Source organism: Melanotaenia boesemani, chromosome 8 (genome assembly GCF_017639745.1).
Source record: "Melanotaenia boesemani isolate fMelBoe1 chromosome 8, fMelBoe1.pri, whole genome shotgun sequence".
NCBI lineage: Eukaryota > Metazoa > Chordata > Actinopteri > Atheriniformes > Melanotaeniidae > Melanotaenia > Melanotaenia boesemani.
The window spans coordinates 35,981,601-36,005,591 of NC_055689.1; the positions used below are offsets into that span (position 1 = coordinate 35,981,601).

General features: G+C 44.3%; 1 protein-coding gene across 1 annotated transcript in view; it reads left to right on the plus strand.

Annotated features, from left to right (window-relative positions):
• Positions 1-21,810: 21,810 nt before the first annotated feature.
• LOC121645095 (zinc finger protein 397-like) overlaps positions 21,811-23,991 on the plus strand; it is an 89,266-nt gene continuing 87,085 nt past the window's right edge. The window contains exon 1 of the mRNA XM_041993454.1: positions 21,811-22,132. Coding sequence (XP_041849388.1) covers positions 21,961-22,132 — 172 coding nt within the window. The 5' untranslated portion in view covers positions 21,811-21,960. The remainder of the gene's footprint in view (positions 22,133-23,991) is intronic.

A 23,991-nucleotide genomic window follows, 5' to 3' on the forward strand; every position in this document is an offset into this window, starting at 1 on the left:
GCCCAATAACCCTGTTGTTGTATTCGATGTATCACCTCATCTCGCCCACAGTGGTCTGGTTTGTGACACTCTGGAATTAAAAGAGACAAAAGTGAGATTGGAGCGACGATCAGGCCGGTATGTGACCGCCATAACCCTCGCCCATCTTTTGTAGCACCCCTTTTTTCCCACATGTTTTGTTCACTCGCGCTAGCACGCGCTTGCATTAATGTGATATCATCAGGTGTGACAGATGGTTCCAACTCCACAGCTGGGGCCAAGACGGCGACCTTGCAACCTGAAGCGTGCTTTGCAGCTTCGTCTGCCGCATTGTTTCCCATTGTGGTGATGGAGTTGTCTTTTCGATGAGCAGGACACTTGATAATGGCCAATCGATGTGGAAGCATCATGGCCGAGATCAACTTCATAATCTGTTTCCCATGCCGAACAGGTTTACCATCTGATTTTTGAAAGCCGCGCAGTTTCCAAACTGCTCCAAACAGGTGACAGACTCCGTGAGCGTATGCTGAATCTGTGTAAATATTAGCAGAGGAGTCTTTAGCAAGTTCACAAGCTGCAGTAAGTCCATACAATTCAGCTAATTGTGCAGAGCAAGGTTGTAAACATTTTTCAGCTTTTACTGTTACGAACGTCCCTTCCTTTTGTTGCACCACGGCGTAGCCTGCGTGAGTTCCCATGTGGTCTCGAAAGCATGACCCATCCACATAGTACGTGACCTGTGCGTCGTCCAACGGCTCAGATTCCAAGTCCGGTCTCAGTTTTGTGTACCTCGTGGTCTCAGTGACGCACTCGTGTGTATCACCTTCAAATTCAAAAGGTAACATATTAGCAGGATTTGTGGTCTCACATCTCTTAATTGTTACATCTGGATAGGTGAGCAATGGTAGATACTGAAGGCAACGTGCTGTTGTCAGAACAAGTTTGCTGTGATTGATCAACTCTGTGATTTTATGATGGGTGTAAATAACCACAGGATATGACTTAGTTATTGCAGACGCCTTTTCATACGCCATGTGAACAGCTGCGAGGCCCTGGTAGCAGGGGGGCCACCCTCGTGCTACGTCGTCCAACCTTGCACTGTAGTAAGCGATGGGTTGTTTCCTTCCACCAGCACATGAGTCTTGTGCCAATACAGCCGTTGCGTACATGTTGCATCTGTTTGAAACGTAGAGATAGAAAAGTTTGTCATATTCTGGCATTTTTAGCGCTGGGGCATTTTGCAGTTCCTGCTTGAGCACATCAAAAGCCAACAGTGCCTCTGTGGTCCACTCCAAAGACTTCTTTAAAGTCTTGACTTCAGAGGACTTCAGGAGTTCCCTGAGCGGCGCCGTCTTTACTGCGTAGTCCTCCAACCACTCCGCGCTGAATCCTGTGATACCTAAAAAGGTCATTAGTTGCGCGCATGTCTGTGGACGCGGTGCTCGACTTATGCCTTTGAGGTGGTCAGGAGACAGAGTTATTGTTCCATGGGAGATTACTCTGCCAAGGAATTCCACCTGAGGCTGGCAGAATTGCAGTTTTGTCCGAGAAGCTTTGTGTCCACATTCTGCCAGTCTCTGCAGTACTTTGATCGAGTCGCGCTGACAATCTTCAATGGTGTCTGAACAAATCAATATATCGTCTACATACCGGATTAGGACGCCGCTCAAATCCAGCTCCTGTAGATCCTGACTCACCACACGATCAAACCACGCGGGGCTGCTTGTCAGTCCCTGGGGCATTCTGGCGTAGCTGTATTGTCGACCTCTAAAGGTAAACGAAAACAGATATCGTGACTCTTCTGCCAGAGGGATACTGAAAAATGCTGAACAAAGATCCACTACTGTAAAAAACTTAGCTTTAGTAGGGATGGCATTCAACAGTGTGTGAGGATTTGCGAAGTCTGCAGCGACATCTTCAACAATGGCATTGATTGCCCTTAGATCATGGACCAGTCGGTACTTTGATTTATCTGCTTTTAGAACTGCAAGAATTGGGGTGTTACAAGGACTAGAAATCTCAATCAGCACTCCTACTTTTAAAAAACCATCAATTAAGATTCCAATCCCTTCTTCATCTGCGGGATTAAGTTTGTACTGTGGCCGCCAAGGTAAAACTGCACCTGGTTTTAATTTGACAGTAACTGGGCTGGCTGAAACTGCCAGTCCCACATCCGTCTCATGTCTGGACCACAGTTGGTCCGGAACCTGTGTTAAAATATCAGTTTCCAGATCACTGTTAAATCCAAGGGGGTTGGTTTTGCATGTCATCATTATGTTTTTCCCTGGTAGCACCACCATCTGAAGTGTTGCTTGTAATGACAGGTCACACCTAATTCTTAACATTGATCCATCCTCTGAAAGAGAGATTAATGGGTTCTCTGTACTGTTCCATGTTAAATGCTCTGCAGTTCTTACCATCGGACCGAGGTCCCTTGAATGGTATCCTGGGTTTACCAACAGTGTAATGTGTGGTAAGGATTGAGTAACACAGTACCATTTATCAATAAAGGTGTTCCGGTTTACCTTTAATGCTGCGCCTTGGCCTCCAATCAGGATATATGGAGCCTGTATTTTAACCATCACTCCATCCGTCTCCTTTTCCCACTTATCCTGAAAGGTTGAGCTGGCTGATGGATCAAAGAACATTGTACAGTGAGGAGGTAATTTTGGTGGAGAACCTTCCGGGGCCCAGGCCTTTATGCATGCCTTCCATTTTTCCAACTCCGAACCCAGAGGCCCCTCTATGCTCCCCAGCCAATAAACATTTGCTGGTTCTGCTTGGGCATTCATTTGTAAGTTTAATCCACAACTTTCCACATATATTCCCAAAGGGGAACATAAAATTTTGAGCCCGAGTTTACAAAGTGCATCTCTTCCTAACAGATTGACAGGAGTTTGGTCCGAGACCAAAATGGGTATTTTAATTTTATCATTACCTACTTTCATTTTTACGGGAGCAGTAATAGGAACCAATTGACTTTTTCCCGAGAATCCTACTGTCTTCACAAAGTTGTTTGACATGGGAAGGTTCTTGGCAAGGGATCCCTGTATGCATGAATGAGTCGCCCCCGTGTCAATCATCATTTGGACCTGTCGATCCTCAATTTGGACATTTATCATGGGGTCAGTGCGTGTATGCATAATCAATGGGTACGAACCTTTACCCGCAGGATCCTCGGGACCCCCCTAAAACTGAGAGGGTCTTGGTCGTGGGCCACCCAGGGGTCCACCTCTTCTAGGGAAGCCTCCGTTTCTTCCAGGACCACCTGCTGGGAGGGGCATAAGCCGTGGGCAAGCCTTAGCAAAATGTCCAAACATTCCACAATACCAGCAGCGGAGGGATCCCTGCCACGCCCCAGACGAGGGAGTACCAAGCCTTGAGTATGAAGGACGGAACGGCTGGGGACCCCTAGCGGCCTGTGTTGACTCAGGAACTCCAGCAGTCCGTCCCGCACCTGGATCTGTGAACACAACAGCTTGAACCTTTTCTTTCAGCTTGCCTTGCAAATCATTTAGTTGCATCTGTGCCAGCTTCCTTTGAATCTGGAGGTCCTGTTCAGAAGTCTTAGTTAGGTCTTTCCTGTATCGGGTTACTGCATGAACCACATGATCACGGAACTGTTGCGCTGGCATAGATGTTAGACCAACGACATCCTCCAAACGTCTGCTGACATCCTTTGGCATTGAATCGATGACTGCATTTCTGAAAAGAGTGAGCAAAATAGGATCATTTTCCACATCTTTCTGAGACTCTTGACGCCACCTTTTTAACTGTGTATCGATGTATGCTGCTGGGTTCTGGTCGTCCTTCAGAGGTTCCCCTTTCAAAGCATCAACATCAATTTTATTAGGGTACTGTTTGCGTATTCCTTGCCAAATCACCCCCTTATAGGCTGCTAATTCTGTTCCATCTGCCCTTTCACTCAAAATCCAGTCCAGTTCATTGTCTCTGAAAAACTGCTGCATTTTAGACAACCCCAAAACCTGAGCGAGGACAGCTTTGATGTCACCCAGTGAAAGAAATGTTCCAGCCGTGTTTGATTCCAAAGCCTTAATCCACTTGCCTCCTCCTGCGGATATTTGAGGGAGCTCTGAGACCAAACCTGTCAGGTCCCGAGCTGAAAAAGGATGATAATCAGCCCTTGTTCCCCTTATCAGAATTGGGAACTCCCCCCCCTTCAATCTGTCAGGAGGTCTGATGTTAGGTCTGTATCTTAAATCATATTCGTCTCTAGGGACCCCTGTGGACGTGCCGGGTTTCTGCAAGCATGCAGGCATGGAAACTCCGCCTCCTGAAGTCGCCCCCTCCACCTCCTCATTTAAGTCATCTATTTCCTGTTCCATCTCAACTATCTGGCTCCGTCCCAACTCACGTTGCAAATCTTGCTGACGTGGTCCTAAGTTCATCCAAAAGCTATCATCTGTCTTACCTTTCCGAGCCAGTTCGGTTCGATCCTGGTAACAGTTAATGATTCCAGACTGGCGTCGCTGTGTACTACAGTATTTTGGGATTGTCATGTGGGGAGGAGTTTCCTGTTTTTCTCGAGGAGAATGTATAGAGGTTGAATGCCTTCCTACCTGGGCGTGTGCTTCCCCAGTGCCCTGTAAGGACGCACCCCGCTGTTTGAAGTTGGGTGGGTCTGGTTGGGGCAATGCATCAGTAGGAGGTCCCTTCTCCGCGAGCCCTGAAGCAGCAGATAACCTATTTTGGATATCACTTACATTTCCGGGTACGCCAGCATCAGTCAGTCCCCCTAGAAGGCTCTGCTGGTCATCAAGATTAAAGTCCCCATCAAATTTTATCGTTCCTGTTAAATTTGGAAAAAGTTCGGCGTTAGTACAGTTTCCAGTTTCCCCTGGACTATCCGTGAAAGACACAATCGTTTTGACATTTCGTTTAATTGGCTTGCTAATTTTAAATAAGTTTAAAATTTCCAATTCAAGCTGTCGTTTCTTTTGTCGTTTCTTAGAATTATTTTCAGCTTTGTAATCTTCAATGCGATGTTGCATTAATTCACAAATCTGTGGGTCAAAGCTTCCTGTAACAGGCCATGGATTTATCAAATTTTTAGTTCTTTTGCACCATTTTTCAGACATGTGTTGAATCTCTTTCATCCTATGGGGATGACGAATGCCAACAATAGCCTGTGGCGTGCTCATTGTTATCCTATTTAATCAACCCTGCTTTTAATACAATATGATAATCATGCAACTCAAACGAAAACCACTTGGGTGCGCCGCAGCTCCGTTTCCTGTTTCTAGGCGTCGGTCCAATGGGAGGAGTCGTGTTCTGTTGGAAGGAAACCAAAAGAGTTCAGCGGTCTTATTTTAACAGTTATAATAGTACAGATTACATCCTAGTAGCTGCACAAGAGCAGAGCACTATTTTATTTTTGTCAGTGCTTGTGTCTATGCGCGTTAGCAAGTAGCTTAGTGTCAGATTTCACCAGACCACTATGAGTTTGGGGAACGAGTCAACTTATGCACTGCAATACAGATTAATTTTTCCAACATGCAGCTTGCAATATCACTTCAAACAGAGGCCTCTGTCCATGCTCATGCATAAGTTTTTCCAGTTTACCCAGCAGCTGCTTCGATCTCCAGTTACACTCAGTCATGCATTCCTTTCTACATTTAGTCCACACTTTTACACACAAGCTCACCCTCAGCTTTTCTCCTCTCCAAAGAGAGTTTTGAAGCTTTTTTTTTTTCTCTTATTCTTCTCACACATGGACATAAGTTTACTTTCAGCGAGACAGGTAAGGCAATCAAAGGATAGTTACACACTCAGTCAGTCACACATTTCTGTCCGGTGCATCACCCACTATCATACACACACTTCAACAGCTGAGCAAATCACCATTAGTCAGAGGAGAATAAACCAGTCAAAACACAGTTTAAAACTTTTCCCTTATTTCCTCTCATAGAAGACATCAGTTTTCTTTCCGTTGGAGGGGTAAAGCAGTCAAAAGACAATTTTCAGCTCACTCAGACACCCATTCCTATCCGCTTCATACACACACTTTAACAGCTGAACAAATCATCATTAGTCAGAGAGGAATTAACAGTCAAGACCAGTTTAAAAGTCACAAGTTCGCTCCCAGTGAGCAGTCCAAAGAAGGAATATGTCAACAGTCAGTTTATAAAGCCTTTTTTCCTTCCTTTTTTCTACGTACGTTATTTAATGTTGCAACAAAGTTTTTCACAGCTGTACTGCGCTAAGCCCCTTTTACGCAGATTTCCCGGGTTAACAGAGCTTAAACCTTTCACTACTGGCTCTGTTTAATTTAGGATCAGATTTTTGATCGATCTTTGCACCTTGCTTTCCTATGAACCTAGTCATAAGCTACTCACACCCACTTAACTGACCCCGTACAAGACCAGACTATGGCTCGCAATCTTGCGGGCCCTGTGTTTAACTCTTTACTAAATTTGAACTCAAAACGGATCGATCGGTGCCTTCACATCATTTTCACTTTTACTTCACTTTTACTACTATTTTTGTTGCCAATTTACTTTCGCCGCTATACTGACCCTCCTCTCAAAGTTCCCGGGCGACCGCGTCCAGTAACGCCGAGGTTTTGATAGGGCCCTGAAATGTTACACCTTAAGACTGACCCCCCTCCCACTAATTGGTGAGGTCCTCAGCCTACTTAATATCTCCTTAAACTGAGCCCCTTCCCACTAGGCTGGTGGGCTCCTCAAAAACTACTTTATTTCTCCTTAAACTGACCTTCCTCCCAGCTACCTCTGGTAAGGCCCTCATAAACTAATTACATTTGTGCGCACAAATTTATCTGTCTAGCAGAGTCACACAGCAGCTGTATAACTAAGTTCAACTTGTAGCCAGGACAGCCCTGCGCCTCGGCTCACTTCACCCAGAAGGATTTAAAATGGGGCTTACCTCCTTGAGCGGTGAGTCGAAGCGGTCCAGGCACCCGGCCCCAGCGGTTAACTGGCTGGCTCGCCAAATGTCGTAGATAAATTCTTTATCAAAAGGGCTGCTGATATTAAGAGTCTGCAGACAGAGGTCTTTAATGATCCTTTATTCGGCCGACCAGGGGGACACCCCTTCAGGACAAAAGACCCCGTACAATCATTCTCCCAAGCTTATATAGCCTGCCTGTCACTATTTTCAGACACACAGTACCCAGGTATGCAGCCTTGTAGGGCTGACTGGTTGACATCATTTTGATATCATGTTATAATGTCATACTATTAATATTCTGCTGACCAGAGCTACACCTGTTGTTATTCAACTCAGCTCTGATACATTCATACTTCCACAACTTTAATCCCTGTTCTTAAACTCACCTAGAATGTGAGATAGAAGCAAAAAGAGGTAAAGCAACATGTCTTTGGAGTTCTTAAAGCCAGACACACAGCAGATGAACAATGTTCTTCCACTGCAGTAGAATGAGGAAGAAATAATGTCATTGGATGAGCTGAAGTTCAGTGGGCGGGGCCATGATGTTTTCAGTTCAGCTCAACCAATCAGATTGTTTCCTGCTTCCACAGCAGCTCTGTCTCTGTCTCTGATCTTTACTGCTTCATTTCTCTCTTGTCTTTGTCATCAGTCCAATGACTCAACAATCAGAGCTTTAACAGTGTGTGAGGCCCTCTAGTGGACGTTGTGGAGTATTGCGTTGTCTTTGCTCCAAAGGTTTTTGTACAGAGTTTTGCTGTTTCCTGTCACTGTGGGCCTCACAGCACAGTAGTACACAGCAGAGTCAGACACTGCAGCAGAGGAGATCTCCAGATCCAGTTGTTTCTTATCTGCACTCACTTTAAAAGACAGTCCAGGAATTGAAGGAGATATTTTTGATCCTGTTCCTGTGTGAGAGATCAGGAATTCTGGTGGTTTTCCTGGATATTGTCGATACCAGTAAAACTCATCACCAGCAGCTGGTGTTTTAGAGTAAGTGTAGGACAGAGTAACAGAGCTTCCTTCTAAACTGGACTCTTCATTCTTGACTGCAGTGAGTTCTTCACAGCTGACACCTAAAGGAAGAGAGAAGTCAAATAACTGAAGAAGAAGCAGAAAATCCAGAAATGGATGTTTTAAAGAAGCAAACAAACCTGTTAGAATGACTAGAAACAGCAGAGTGAATCCAAATGTCTGCAAAGACAGCATGTTGAATAAAGGTGATGTTTGTGGTTTGTGTGTTGAACTGTGTTGAATGTGGAAGTTTGTGTCTCTTCTATAGTTCAGTAACAGCTCAGCTCCTCCCTGAATCTCTCCGTCTCCTCTTTCATCTGTAGTTTCTCTTCTCTCAGTTACTCTTCCTCCTGGTTAACAGTCTGGCTGCTTCATCTTCATCACTCTGATCTCAGGAGCTTAGAAGGTCTTTCTGTTTTAGATCAGGACTTTACAATCTGGATCCCAGTTTCACTGTTGGAAACGTAAAACCTTTTATCCATGTTTAACTTGGTTTTCTATGATTTTAGGGAGGAATAAAAGATTCTCAGGTTTACTCAAGTGTAGGAAGGTAGGAACTAGTTATTCCACTAATATGGACGTGATGATCCTGAGACCTGATCCCCTCTAATGAGGGTGTGGGAGGTCATGAAATGTGTCATGAACAACCACAGTCCACCAGTTACCGGATGAAATGAAAACTTCCTGTCCAGTTCAGCAGGTGATGAAAGAAGCAAATGATTCCAGTTCCTTGTCCTGGCAGAGCTCTCACTACATTTCCCATCAACAGTATTCTATGACGTATCATCCATCCATCGGCTGCGTGGTGGCGTTTATGAGCTGCTGCCTGAACAAAGTGCAGCTGGATGAGGAGAGAAATTTAAAGCAAGAAAGTGTCTGTAGAAGGAAAAACAAGATGGTGGAAACAAGGAGGCGGTTAGAAGGAAAGAAAGGAGGTGGGGGAGGATGTCAGTGAGCAAAGAGGAGGTGGAAACCACTGAGATCTGACGTACAGAGTTTGTTCTCACTCAGGCTGGAGTTGATGAAGAAATGGAAACACCAAGCTAACTGAGAACATCCAGAGTGGCTCAGATTCAGACTCTGGGTCTGGTTGTTCAAATGTAATCAGATTGGATTTCAGTCATCGGGTAGGATCAAATTATGAAACTGGGTTGTTCAAAAAGGAAATACAGATTCTAAAACCTGCTTGTATCACGTAATCCTGGTTGTTATCCAGAATCCACAATCATTTCTCTAGATGCAGAAAAAGCCTTTGACAGGGTAAACTGGAAGTTTCTATTTGCAACACTAGACAAATTTGGGTTTGGACCTGCTTTCATAGAGTGGATTAAAATATTATATAATAACCCAAATGCATGTGTGAAAACCAACGATCAAACTTCTCCAAGCTTCCGCTTACAGAGAGGCACCAGACAGGGCTGCCCACTCTCCCCCTCACTTTTTGCCATTTTCATAGAGCCGTTAGCAGCTGCTATTAGACAAAATATAGAAATTAAAGGAATCCAGGGCAAAAATATAGAACATAAAATAAGTCTTTATGCAGATGATGTATTACTCTTCCTTCAGAACTCACAAACATCACTCTCTGAGACAATCACAGTTATTAATAAGTTCTCATCAATATCTGATTATTCTATTAACTGGTCTAAGACTACAGCCATGTCCATCAACTGTGACCTACAAAACATCCCTAATATCAAAATACAGACAGGAAACATTAGATATTTAGGTATAAATATTTCCCCCAGATTATCAGATTTAACTAAATTAAACTATGTTCAGCTACTAAAAACAATAGAAGATGATCTCTTACGGTGGAGGCGCTTACCCATCTCACTAATGGGGAGAGTTGCCACCATTAAGATGATGATTCTACCTAAAGTTAATTATTTATTTTCAATGATACCCACTAAACCCTCCACCAGTTGGTTTAAATCTCTGGACTCTTTCATATCAAAGTTTCTTTGGAAAAACAAGCCGTCACGTATCAGTCTTAAAACCTTATAGCAGACTAAAGATAGAGGAGGACTGGATCTACCAAACTTTAATCACTACTTTATAGCTAACAGGCTGCAGTACATCTCAAAGTGGCTCAAACCCAGTTATCTGGATGAGCCGTGGCTAGATGGGGAGCAGGCTTTGTGTGAGGACTTAGTCATCTCTGACCTGCCGTTCATCAGCTCAACCATTAAACCATATAAGTGCTTTAAAAGCCTTAACATCCGTTTTTCCTTAATGGCTTGGTGGGAATTCTGTAAGATAACCAGATCTTCCCTCTTTCCATGTAGACTTACACCCATCTGGAACAACCCTGACATCCTGCAGAACAAAAAGATGATAAACTTCACTCAATGGAAGACTAAAGGAATACAACAGTTAGGACAGATAATAGAAAATGGAAACTTTGTATCTTTCAACACAATTGTCTCACAGTATGGAATCAACAGCAATAAATTCTTAGAGTACCACCAACTAAAATCAATTATATGTAAGAAGTATACCCCTGTACAGTTAGACTTGCAGCTTCCTGTCAGAATAGCAGAATTCTTGAATCTTAATGCTCCAAAATTATTATCAAAAATATATAGATTACTTGCAAAGCTAGAGGACAGGATATCTCTCCCAACTTCAAAATGGGAAGATGATTTATCTAATAACTTTGATCAGAAAAGATGGTCACAAATATGTTTAAACGTTTAAAATGACTCAGAATTCAAATATACAACTAATACAATTCAAAATTCTCCATAGAACTCATTATACAGGACACAGGATGTTCAGGATGGGCCTTTCACCATCAGATATCTGCCCACACTGCTCTGAGAACACTTCTGATAGCTACATCCATGCGCTGTGGTCCTGCACACCTGTCCAAAGGTTCTGGATTAAGGTGTGTGAAGATCTCTCAAAATGGTTTAAAACCAGTTTTTCTGCAAACCCCACACTTTGCCTACTGGGCGACCTGGGTGACACTAACATAGGAATACACTCCATAAACTTGGTCCTCGCAGTCTTATGCATCGCAAAGAAAACTATTCTTGTGAACTGGAAAGATAAGAATAATTTGTCTATCCAGCAGTTTAGAAATCTCCTGTTAGATCACATCAGCATTGAGACAATGTCTGCCTCCTCCAGGAACCAATCAGATGACTTTCATTCCCTCTGGTCCCCTGTGACTGGCTACATCACCTTATGTAGGTGGAGGATTGCGGCTTCGCTGGGATGGGGGTGGATATGGGTGGGGGGTCCCTGGTGGCTTCGGGTCTCCGGTATGTGTATGGAGGGGTATGAGAGTGTGTGTGTATGTGGGCACCGGTGTGTGTGTTTATAGGTATGTGCGTGAAGTGTGTGTGTGGAGGTATGTGCACGTATTGAGGTGTTGGTGTATAGAGGTGTGTGAGAGGGTGTGTGAGTGGCTGGGGGAAAAAAAAAAAAAAAAAAAAAAAAGTGTGTGTGCGTTTGCAGGGGGTTAGGACGTGTCCTCTGGGGGGGCGCCCTGGCCGGGTGTTGGGGGCGTGGGCCTGGGGTTCCCTTCCTTTGCCTCGCCCCCCTCCCACTCAGAAAGAGGAAAGTGGCCCCTTGGGCTGGTGGCTAGCCCCTGGGGGGGTTCGTGGCGTGCCTGGGTTGGGGTGTCTGCTCCGGGCCTGTGACGCCCTTCGGGGCCGGCGGGGGACGGGGGCGCTCTAAGCCACTGGCGGGTCGTCTTCCAGGGGGGAGGCTTACTCCCCTCTGGACCTACATCTCCTGACCCCTCCCCTCCCCCACTCTTCACTACATACACAGGTAGGGCTGTGGGAGGTGTGCTTGTTGCGCTGGGCGGGGCAGGGGGGTCATCATAGTGGCCCCGTTGCTTCGCCGAGCGGCAGCATGCCTCCCAGCTTTTAATTCCACTTAGTCACTGAGCACAAATAACATTTGCAACATACAAACACGTTTTGGGGGGTGGAACATGCGAGGTCAGGTGGGTGGGACTGCTCAGGTGGCCCCGCCCCCTCCTCAATGCAGTTACTGCCCCCCAATTTTAACCCTCTTTTTTTAATTGCAAACAGCACGTAATATATTCCATCACTAGTGGGGGAGGGAGGGGGGATGGGGTCTTCAAGCGCCCCTGTCTCCATGGATGGCCCGGGGGCGGGGCGGGCCGGGTGGCCTGTCGCGTTGGCCCGGGGTGTGGGGCTGGCCTCTGGTGGTGGCCGTCTGGGCGGGCCGGGTCCCCCCGGGTGGCGTGCTGGCCCTCGGCCGGTTGGGGGGGGGGGCTTGTCCCTGCGCTCCTGGGCCCGGGCCCTCTGCCCCGTCTGTCCCGGGAGGCTGGTGCCCGGGGGGGTCGGGGACTGCTGGCCTCGGCCCGCCGGGGCAGGTGCCCTGTGTCCGCGGGGCGGCTCCTGCTGGGGTCTCCTGCTGCTGCCTTCCTGGGCGGGCGAGTGGTCGTCTCTGTGGACCGGTCGGGATCTGTTGCCTGCGGGGGGGCTGGTGGCCTGGGTCTCGGGACCGCTGGCCTGACTCTGGCCTCTGTTCAAGTGAGGTGGCATCTACATGATCACTCTGCATGGTCACTCCTTCCTGAACGTCTCCACACAGTCTTTGCGTCGCCGTGTGGCCGAGTTCTCCAACACATCCACACAGGTTTCTCTGCGCGTGTTCTTGAATACAGCAGTTTCACTTATATCTATTATCATATTTTTTTTTTCTTTTTTTAATTATTTCTGTTCTTATTATTATTATTACTCTTACTCTTATTATTATTATTGTTACAATTACCAACTAGTTGTGTAATGACCTACTGGCTAGGATGATCTTAGCTATATATGTTGTAAGTAGTATGGATTACATGGTCTTCTGTATGATGTTTCAAGTCCCCACCCGCACTCCCCACACCCTTTCTGTCCCTCTCTCTCCCCTCCCTCTTCTCTCTACTTTCTTTTCTCTCTCTCTCTCTCTGTCCCCTCCGGTCGAGTCCAGCATTAAGAGTCTGATTTAATAAAGTTTTTCATCAAGAGGGACTTTATACATGTAGTATAAATCCCTGCTTGATAGAGTAAAATTGCCCAGCACCAGACGGCAGCCAGACAATCATTCTGTTTGCAACGATGCTGGACAAGACAGGTTAAAAAAAAAAAAAAAAAAAAAAAAAAACTGTGTGTGAGGCCCTCTAGTGGACGTTGTGGAGTATTACGTTGTCTTTGCTCCAAAGGTTTTTGTACAGAGTTTTGCTGTTTCCTGTCACTGTGGGCTGCAGAGCACAGTAGTACACAGCAGAGTCAGACACTTCAGTGGTGGTGATCTGCAGATGAAACTCCTTTTTCTCTCTGTTATGTTTTAAAGAAAACCTTTTCTCTGTAGTATCTGAAAGTCCTGCAATGACCAGCTGTGGAGGGGAAGTGGACTTCTGTTGGTACCAGTAGAGATTATATGGAGAGCCTGAATAGTTGCAGGAGAGAGTCAGGTGGTCTCCTTCCAAACCCATCCATACTTCTTTAACTGGTGTCAGTAAATCCTCAGAGGATCCTGGAAACAAAGATAGATTTCACCATCATGTTTGCATTTTAATTCTGCATCTTTAAACTAGTTTATTTCTATTAAAATAGAAGACAAGCATCATGAAATGTTTCTTTGATGCCTCTTCACTTACATTTAGCTCCATCTGTTCATGACTTACCAGTTTGAAAGGAGACCATCATCATCCAGATGAAGAGCAGCAACATGATTTTCACTTGTACTGAATGAAGAACAGAGAGAACACAGCAGCTCTTCACTTCCACCATGAAGCCTTTCACATTCACTGGTGGAGCTCCTCCTCTCTCTGTCTTCATCATCATCACCATCATCATCATCATCATCATCATCATCATCATCATCATCAGGAGGTTTATAATCTTCACATAAATCCTGACACAGGTGAGAAGCTTTATTGTGTTAAAATGAGAAGGAATCAGCTTTAAAAGGTACAAACCATTAAGGTGTGAAACAGCCGTCCTGTAAAACATCTGCTGCTCATTTCATTTTAGTTTAATAATCCAGATGTAAAAATTTACACTTCCCACAATTTCCAGGTAGATCAATGAGGCCGAGTTTAAGGAATGAATTAAAATGCAAACATTGGTCTAACAAGCTACAACGTGGTGAATCCACTGCTGCATAACATCCTCCTGCTGTGTAAAGCACATGGAGGTGAGTTTCTATCACCTGCACAAATACTCTGATTACACTTTTCTAATTTCCCTCTTAAATGAATGGAAGTGTTCTTCATGTCAGAATGTCCATCTAATGGAGTGATAAGAAGCGAATGAAGTAACTGGTGAGAAGCTGGTCAGCTAGAGAAGGAAGCAGATGCTGGTTCATGTGTCCAGCCTGAGCTGCAAGAGGAGACGTGGAGGAGAAAAGATTCCTTTAAGATCCTGTGTTGGTCTGAAGATCAGCAGCCATCAAGCAGACAGCGAATGGTCAGTCTGTAAAAGCAGAAGAAAACGGATCTAAATCAGTGCATGTGCAGTTATTAACGTCACTCAGCACCACTCTGGAAAACACCAGTCATCCGCTTCACTGGATCCAGTCAGTCAGATCAACCTGGAAACAGGATCCAGCATCTGAGACTCAACCTGCTGGATCTATTTGCCAACAAAGTCTTTCCAGAGAGTTTAGAGTTCCCCTCTCAGACAGGAAAATGGATCATATGGGTCCAGTCCTGAGGTCTCTGCACCGACTTCCTGACTGTCAACGTGTTCATTAGAAAAGCTGTTTTTCCTTCATAAAGCTCTGAATGGTTGAAGGTTTAAACGTTGTTGTGTACGTCCCTCCCTCCGCTAAGGAGGAAGCTGCGCTGGACATCCTTCACAACATGATCAGTAAGCAAGAAAACAGATGAAGAAAAACTTCCTTCCATGGACGTGATATACAAACAACGCTGCAAGAAGACACACAACATCATAAAAGACACACACCATCAAGCGCACACACTCCTGAGGCAAAAACAGTCCACATCCAGTCTGAGATGCAATAGAGTGGACAGCATCATCACTCACTAAACTCGCTTTTATAAAAGTTTCTTCCCTGCCACAGTGAGGCCGATGGCATCTAAAGACAACCACAACCACCAGCACTGACTGGACCAAATGCCCTTGGGCAATGACAGGGAGACCTGGAGGGGTGTGATTGGGAGGAATGGTCCCCCTGATCTGAATCCGAGTGGTGTTTTGTTGTTGGACTTCTGTCCTCATCATATATTGTCCACACCTTGTTCAGGCATTAGAGTGTCCACGTGTGCACTTGGCAGCAGGACACTCTAGGCCGCAGTTCGATGATCGACTTTGTAGACGTATCGTCGGATTTGCAGCTGCATGTCTTGGCCACTCGGGTGAAGAGAGGGGTGGAGCTGTCATCTGATCACCACCTGGTGGTGAGTTGTCTCAGATGGTGGGGGAGGATACCGGTCATGCCTGGCAGACCCAAGCGTGCTGTGAGGGTCTGCTGGGAACCTCTGGCAGAGTCCCCTGTCAGAAAGGTTTTCAACTCCCATCTCCAGCAGAGCTTCAACCATGTCCCGGGTGAAGCAGACAATGAGTCTGAGTGGGCTGTGTTCCGTGCCGCTATTGTCGAGGCGGCCAGCTGCAGCTGTAGTTGCAGTGTCGTCGGTACCTGTCGTGGCGGTAACCTCCTCTACAGCTGCCACACATTTAGGCATCGCAGGAACAACAGCTGTATAAGAGGCGTTTGTGTCTCATTGCTTTGTTTGCTGGTTAACTGATAAATAATTTAATCACAATGACTTAAACAATGAAGCAAAGAAACTAATGTGTTCTTTATTCTCTTCTGTGTCAACAATCAGAGCTTTAACAGTGTGTGAGGCCCTCTAGTGGACGTTGTGGAGTATTGCATTGTCTTTGCTCCAAAGGTTTTTGTACAGAGTTTTGCTGTTTCCTGTCACTGTGGGCTTCACAGCACAGTAGTACACAGCAGAGTCAGACACTTCAGTGGTGGTGATCTGCAGATGAAACTCCTTTTTCTCTCTTTCATGTTTTAATGAAAACCTTTTCTCTGTAGTATCTGAAAGTCCTGCAATGACCAGCTGTGGAGGGGAAGTGGACTTCTGTTGGTACCAGAGGAGATAATTTACAGAGCCTGAATAGCTGCAGGAGAGAGTCAGGTGGTCTCCTTCCAAACCCATCCATACTTCTTTAAATGGTGTCAGTAAATCCTCAGAGGATCCTGGAAACAAAGATAGATTTCACCATCATGTTTGCATTTTAATTCTGCATCTTTAAACTAGTTTATTTCTATTAAAATAGAAGACAAGCATCATGAAATGTTTCTTTGATGCCTCTTCACTTACATTTAGCTCCATCTGTTCATGACTTACCAGTTTGAAAGGAGACCATCATCATCCAGATGAAGAGCAGCAACATGATTTTCACTTGTACTGAATGAAGAACAGAGAGAACACAGCAGCTCTTCACTTCCACCATGAAGCCTTTCACATTCACTGGTGGAGCTCCTCCTCTCTCTGTCTTCATCATCATCATCATCATCATCACCATCATCATCATCATCATCATCATCATCATCATCAGGCTGAAAGAGGAATCTGCAGAAACCTGATTCAACCAGGAGGAAAACAACTTTTCTGAACTGTGCTGGTGGAGAAATGTGTTAGTTAGTAAAATAGTTTTTGTAGCTTTGACACACAAACACTGTAAATCAGTTCTTTATTTTAATCTGAGACTAACAGATATGATATGAACGTTTCACCAACAAGAGCTTTTAAGGTCCAGAATCCATGGTAGGAGATACTTCCTTAAATAAGTGAAGATACGGAGCATTTCAGGTGCATATGGAGAAGGATGGCGTACCAGCTGATAGACGGCAGAAGATACTGCATGAGGACATCGTGTCCGGACACCAGAAGCGTCTTATTTTCAACACATACATGTTCCGAATATGACCTGAGGTCACGTCTGCAAATATCTGAGGTCAACATATTGCACACGGCCAGAATCCTGCAGCATCTGCAGGGTTTATTTCTGCAAGTCTTCCAAGAGTCTGGACCATTTCTGATGCAGGTCCTGAGTGGCTGAAACGCACCTTACATGGTGATTTACTGGCTCAAGATACTTCATGAGCACATGTATTACGTCCGGATAGCAGACATATTTTAGTCATGTTTCACTTTCACATATGACTTGTTAACATGAGTTAGCTATGCTCTTATGTTCTACCAGCTTTTAAAACACAACGCTACCATGTAGTCATGACGACAGAAACGTTTTGGATGTGGAATGTGTTCTGCAAACATTTACAAAAACATGCAGGTGAAAAGTAAAGTTCTTTTAACAGCAATACAAAAATACATTTCTACTCAGCCAGTTCATCCTAGTATACAAGTTTGATCAAGACGTAGCATCCATGTGTTTGTACTCAAGGATTACACAGGAAAAAGTGGGAGGGGCATCAGAACATCTGACCCCGACCATCCCAAAGGTGGAGCTTGACGCGCTGCAGTCCGTTGATTGGTTGAAAGAGGAATCACTTCCTGTGCAGCTCGCTACTAAAAACAAACAAGGAGCGAATCTGTCCGTCCGTCTGCGTACCCGTCTTCTGCATCCAGCCGCTATGACATCACACTATTACCTGGCTGATGTGCATACTGGATAAAGGTACATTTGGCTGTGGAACTGCTGCAGAGATCAGAATTTACTGAAGCAAATCACCACGGACGTGTTGGTGGAAGCAGCTGAAGTCTACCTGACAGCTCCTGAGCATCACCAGCTTAAAAAGTGGACGAGAACGGTCAGAAGACGCCGTCCCTCGAGAGGCGAGAACAGCAGCTCTTCATTTTCTCACCACGTAGAAAAGCACCAAGTCCTGTTTTACATCACCAAAAGCAAACCCTGATTTCATCCTGTAGGGGGCGCTATGAGCCATTTTTACCCACAAAATCCAGTTTTTATAGAAACGTAAAAATGACTCATTTTATCAACAGATGAAAGAAAAAGAAATCTTGTTTGTACAGCGGCTTTAAAACGTGTCCACACCTCTGTTAAATGGTAGGACAAATCATTTAAAACCAGACCGGTTTAAAACCCATCTCTAATTTAAAATAATAAATTAAAAACATTATGTAAATGTATGTTTGTTTCTTTTTTATTGTGGTGAGTGTAAAACTGTGGCGGTTTAGATTTAAACCCAAAAGGAAACGACAACGCCAACTGGATCCTTCTCCAGTAAAACAAGCAGAGGCTGGAACGATGCACCAGAGCAGACAGTCACAATTAAAACAACACATCCCAATAATAAAAGAGTTCTGGCAGTTAGGTCCTCTTTACCGTATACCCAAGCAGCGAGTGGGTGGTCCGACTGGGAGCTGCAACCTTGAACATGAGAGAGTTACCACATACAAAAAAAAAAACCAAAAAAAAAAAACCTGTGATCCAGTCAGAGTGTTTGCAGCTTCATGTTTTCTTGTTGGTGTGGATCTGCTGCTCGTGTGAATCCTCCCACAGTGTTTCATCAGAGCTTTAACAGTGTGTGAGGCCCTCTAGTGGACGTTGTGGAGTATTGTGTTGTCTTTGCTCCAAAGGTTTTTGTACAGAGTTTTGCTGTTTCCTGTCACTGTGGGCCTCACAGCACAGTAGTACACAGCAGAGTCAGACACTGCAGCAGAGGAGATCACCAGATCCAGTTGTTTCTGTTCTTTAATCACTTTAAAAGACAGTCCAGGAACTGAAGGAGATATTTCTCTTCCTGTTCCTGTGTGAGAGATCAGGAATTCTGGTGGTTTTCCTGGATATTGTCGATACCAGTAAAACTCATCACGACCATCTAGTGTGTTAGAGTAAGTGTAGGACAGAGTAACAGAGCTTCCTTCTAAACTGGACTCTTCATTCTTGACTGCAGTGAGTTCTTCACAGCTGACACCTAAAGGAAGAGAGAAGTCAAATAAGTGAAGAAGAAGCAGAAAATCCAGAAATGGATGTTTTAAAGAAGCAAACAAACCTGTTAGAATGACTAGAAACAGCAGAGTGAATCCAAATGTCTGCAAAGACAGCATGTTGAATAAAGGTGATGTTTGTGGTTTGTGTGTTGAACTGTGTTGAATGTGGAAGTTTGTGTCTCTTCTATAGTTCAGTAACAGCTCAGCTCCTCCCTGAATCTCTCCGTCTCCTCTTTCATCTGTAGTTTCTCTTCTCTCAGTTACTCTTCCTCCTGGTTAACAGTCTGGCTGCTTCATCTTCATCACTCTGATCTCAGGAGCTTAGATCTGTTATTGATGTAGAACAGGGTCCTCATTTATTCATCATGTTTATGCACAGATCTGTGCACGTTTAGTGCACGAGGACATTTTCCTGCAAAGTGTTGAATTTACCAACTTGTTGTGATTCTTGGAAATGTTCATGTAAGATCAGCTCTGACCATTCATACACACATATTCTAGTAAGAAAGTAAAGTTTATTTATTGAGTCCTTTTACAGTCAGAAAGAGCTGCAGGTAAAGAGTGAAACAGACCCGAAAACTGAGTCCCATCATCACCAATAAAAGATCAAATAAGAGACAATAAAATAAAAACCTAGTTAAATATAAAACAGTTAAATTCTCAACAAAAAGCCTGTTTGAAAACGTTTGTGTCTCTGCTCTTGTGAAAACCAACAATGATCAGTTCAGCCGGCTAAGAAAGAGAATCCCAGCCTGTCCCTCATTGGGTCTTTGTGAAACCGCCTCAGACCAGAGTCCATGTAGGTCCAGGTTAAAACTACGATGTCTTTCAGCTGATTGGAAGATAATTCTAGCTTCCTGTATGACTTACAGCTGGAACGACACGACACTGAGAGATAAACCACACTGTGATCTTCATTCTGTCCACTTCTTCGGCTGGCCTTGGGTGGTTTAGATGTTCTGTAGAGATGGAGGTGACTTGATGTGACGTAACTTCCACACATTCCCAACATCGCTGCTGCAGGCCCGTCTGATTCCAGTCTGGTGCTTCCCTTCTGGGGGTTGGTTGGCAGTGGACGTGGCTGGTCTTGCCAGGAGAATCTTGATTGCGGATCCACCGTAAGTGTCATCAGTGTTACCTGGGTTTAGCAATGGTTTCCTGTCTTTTGGGTGACAGCTGCTTAACTTTGTCTGCAGTGTGGCAGTTTACCCGCCGTGGTTGGGGCAGCCTGTATTGGCTCTGCCTTGTTAGGTGGACTGTCCCTTCCCCTCTCAGCTGCTGCAGTGTCTTGGCATCGGGCCAGGTTGCCTTTTCCCTGCATCGGGTGTCTGGCTGCGTTTCCCTTCCTCCTTCAGGCAGGGGAGGCTTCATTCACGGGTAGGACATCTAACCCAGAGTTTTATCTGGTTCTAATATGTAACTCATCTAAGTTTTTATTTGTAGACGTATAGGTTGGCTGGACGCTGTGAGCCAGATCCTGCTCCGGCGTCCTGGAATGCTCTGCTGTCCTGTCGGGGTTTATTTCTAAGCACCTGCTGTTTGGACACACTCTCCCTGCTGGACTCTGCCTGGCTGAACCAAGCGCACGGCTGGGCTCCTGCTGGATCATCCCTGCTACAGCCTGTTTTTATGGACTTGCACGGTTTGGTTTTGTTTGCATCTTTGATTGTTTTGGACTTAGAATCTTTTGTTGCCATGTGTTATGTTTCCTTTGTGTACAGGTTGTTTGGTTTTGTTAATGCAGGACTTCCTCCAGCCTCCGGTGCTTAATTTTTACCTTTTTTTTGTATTTATTGAGTTTTTTTTTACATATCCACCTGTGGTCCTGGTGTTTGGAGGAGAAGGAACTGAGGACCTGATCCAGGATCCTGTCGATACCACTGCAGGTTCTCAGCTGCAACTGAGTAGTTACAGGACAGAGTTTCTCTTTGACCCTCTGATGAAAACACTTCAGCTCTGCTGGGAGTTATATCATCTTCCAGGCTGTTACCTGCTGATCAGACCACATGTTTTATTTCCAGCTCTGATCTAAAGTCACATTTCACTTCAATGAGAATCCAAACTCTATCTGTAGTTTTTAACCTGGTTGTTTTCCAGGTTTTCTTCTTACAAACATACGTACCTACGAGAGCTGAAAAGAAGCAAATCACAGCCAGTGTTTCCATGTTTCCAGAGGAGAAATGGTGGACCTGGAGTTCAGGATGAATTATCTGTGAGAGGTTTTGTGTTTGGTCTGATGTTCACAGCTGCAGTCAAACAGTAGGAGGAGACTCATGAACCTGAGCTGCTTTTCTGCTCAGCACAGTTCTAGTTTTATCTGAGTTAGTGCAGCATTTCTGTCAGCTCAAACCAGTCTGACATAAAGACTGATTACCACAGAGCTCTACAGCCTGGAGAGGAGAAAGTGTGTCATCCTGCAGGTGTCTGAAAAAAGCTGAGAGAAAACCATAATCACTTTAAATTATTACCTCCACCAAAGTAGAGGTCATGTTTTCAGCAGCGTTGCTTTGTCTGTTAGCAACATAACTAAAAAAATGGACAGATTTTGATTAAATTTTCTGGAAATGTCAAAAATAGAAAAGAAACAAGTGATTAGATTTTAGGGGTGATCTGGATCAGGATGCAGGATTTTCTTCTTTTTCTAGGGATAAGTTTACCATCAGATTCTGGCTCAAAGTTAATGTCTAAAATCACTGGGAACACATTACAATGGCTTGGTGGAGGTCTGTGGTCTCTGAGTGCTTTTAGGTTTTATTTATACATTCAGATTAGCTCTCAAACGTCTTGTAATTAGACAAAGATTAAATCACTATAAAGGGTTAAACATTAGTTTCTAAGGTCATGGGTGTTATTAATTAAATTATATTTAGGTAAGTACTACGGTACATTTAGAAGTTAAATTATATTTAAGTAAGTACATTTAAGTAAGTAATGTTTCCAATACAAAGCGGAATAAAAGGTTGACTTCCTCTTCTGCTGCCGGAACGTCCCAGTGTGACACCAACCGGAAGTAAACAAGCCGCTAGCAGCATCGTTAGCTTTCCTCGTGTGAGGACGGAGCAGGAAGACGGTTGTGTTGTCGTCTCTCAGCTGAATATTTGAGTGTTTCAGCAACAATGTCTTCAGTTCAGCATCTGAGAGAGTTTATCAGCGAGCGACTAACTGCTGCTGCTGAAGAAATATTCACAGAGTTTGAAAAAACCATCGTCCAGTACGAAGAAGAGATCGATCGTCAGCGCAGACTGCTGGATATCACCTGGAATCCACAGATAAAGTTAATCAGAACAGGTATGAAACACTGGGATGGTCTGAATGAACTAACACATGGACTCATGGAGGATCCTGATCAGAGCTCTACGGTACATTTAGTTTAGATTTATTTGCTTTATTTGTCAGGGACCATGTAGAAAACCTGATCCACAAGGTAAAGATGCTCTGTAGCAGATTCCAGCGTTCTCACTAATTCCCATCTGTAGTCCACGTGGCAGCATTTAGTTTTAGACTGAGAGGAAAATGATGCTGCAGCTGCAGTTTCAGGCAGAAACACTAAGAGAGACGCTGAGATGCCACTGTGGGCTGGTTGCAGACGTTTCACATCTCTACCACCCCAATGCAGATATTTGCAGGGACGTAGTTAGCAGGAAATAATAGAAGCTTTTCACTGTACTTCAACACTTCTTTCTTTCTACGTTTTTACTGACATGTTTCTGTAGTTACCGTCATGTGTTGCTGCTACTAAGAACTTCATGGGTAAATCCAGAGTAATTATGAAGCTGTTGAACAGTAGTTTCCTCGTATTTACCCATTTGAACTAGCTGCAGTTACCGGGTAAGTAAGTGAACTTCACATGTTCTTACTGGGTAAATACCTAAAACTGACTGATAATTTGGTCCTTTCAGGAAAAAAAGCTTCATTTTCATCTTTATTTGGGGAAGATGATGTTCCCATTTAAAATGAGTGTGTTTTGTAGTGATGGGACTTATGGCTCTTTGAAACGAGTCGTTCATTCGGGAGTCGTCACTTCAAAGAGTCGTTCAAAAGACTGGTTCTTTTATGTTTTGCATTATTTTAAAAGAGCAGTGTTTTAATCCTAAAATAAACACTGGGATGAGTTCTACATTACAGTTTAAGTCATGTTAAACATGTTTAATAGGTGGGACATTAAATATGGTTTTATTCAGAAAAATTGTTCATGTTTTTGACACGAGTCTAGTGCTGGGCGGTATGACCAAATTTCTATATCACGGTATTTTTAAAAATCATGTCGGTTTCACGGTATTTGACGTTTTTTTTCCCTTGTGCATACTGTGTTAATCATATTATTGTGATAAGAATTACTGCAGTAGAGTGGTTAAGACTACCCTATTCAAAAAAGAAATAATACAATAAAATGACAATAAAAAATAAATGGCAACAATGTGCAATAATACTATTGCTTCAATCCCAGGTACATTACCCAGTATTCAAGTATTAACCAAATAAACGTACCTTTAGCAAACGCTTCCAAAAGTGACTTCTGACTCGCCTGTCTTCTAGCGTCACTGGAAGACGCTGCTTTTAGTTTAATGCACTCCTGGTACTCCAAAGCATGTTTACGGCTAAGGCGATGCAGCAAATTTCTCATGTTACCACCTCCGGCGACAACTTTAGCTTGACAGCACTTGCAATAAATTGTTGTCTGGTTCACGTCCGACCTTATAAACCCGAAGTACCTCCAGACAATAGACACAGCTCCTTTTTTCGGCAGAAGTTCTTCTGGGTCATCATCTTCAACTTCTGGTTCAGAGGCTCCCCTGTTCATTTTCATCCCGCTCAACAACATCACAACTACTCGCGCTCTGTTCCATGTGTGTTTAGCTGCGCAGCAATGAAATATGTCCCCTGTGAAACAATGTACCACTGCGCTGCGTTCCGGACATATTTAGGCTATTTAAACCGGTGTTGCCGGTATATGAAAAATTCATATCATAACAAAAATAAAAAACGGTTTTCGGTGCAAACCGGTATACCGCCCAGCACTACACGAGTCCACACTAAATGCCATAAAAAGATGCCGTCCAGTCCACAGACTTCAGGATGGTGTTGTCCTTGTGGTTGGCCACACAGTCGTGGGTGAACAGGGTGTAGAGGATGGGACTGAGGACACA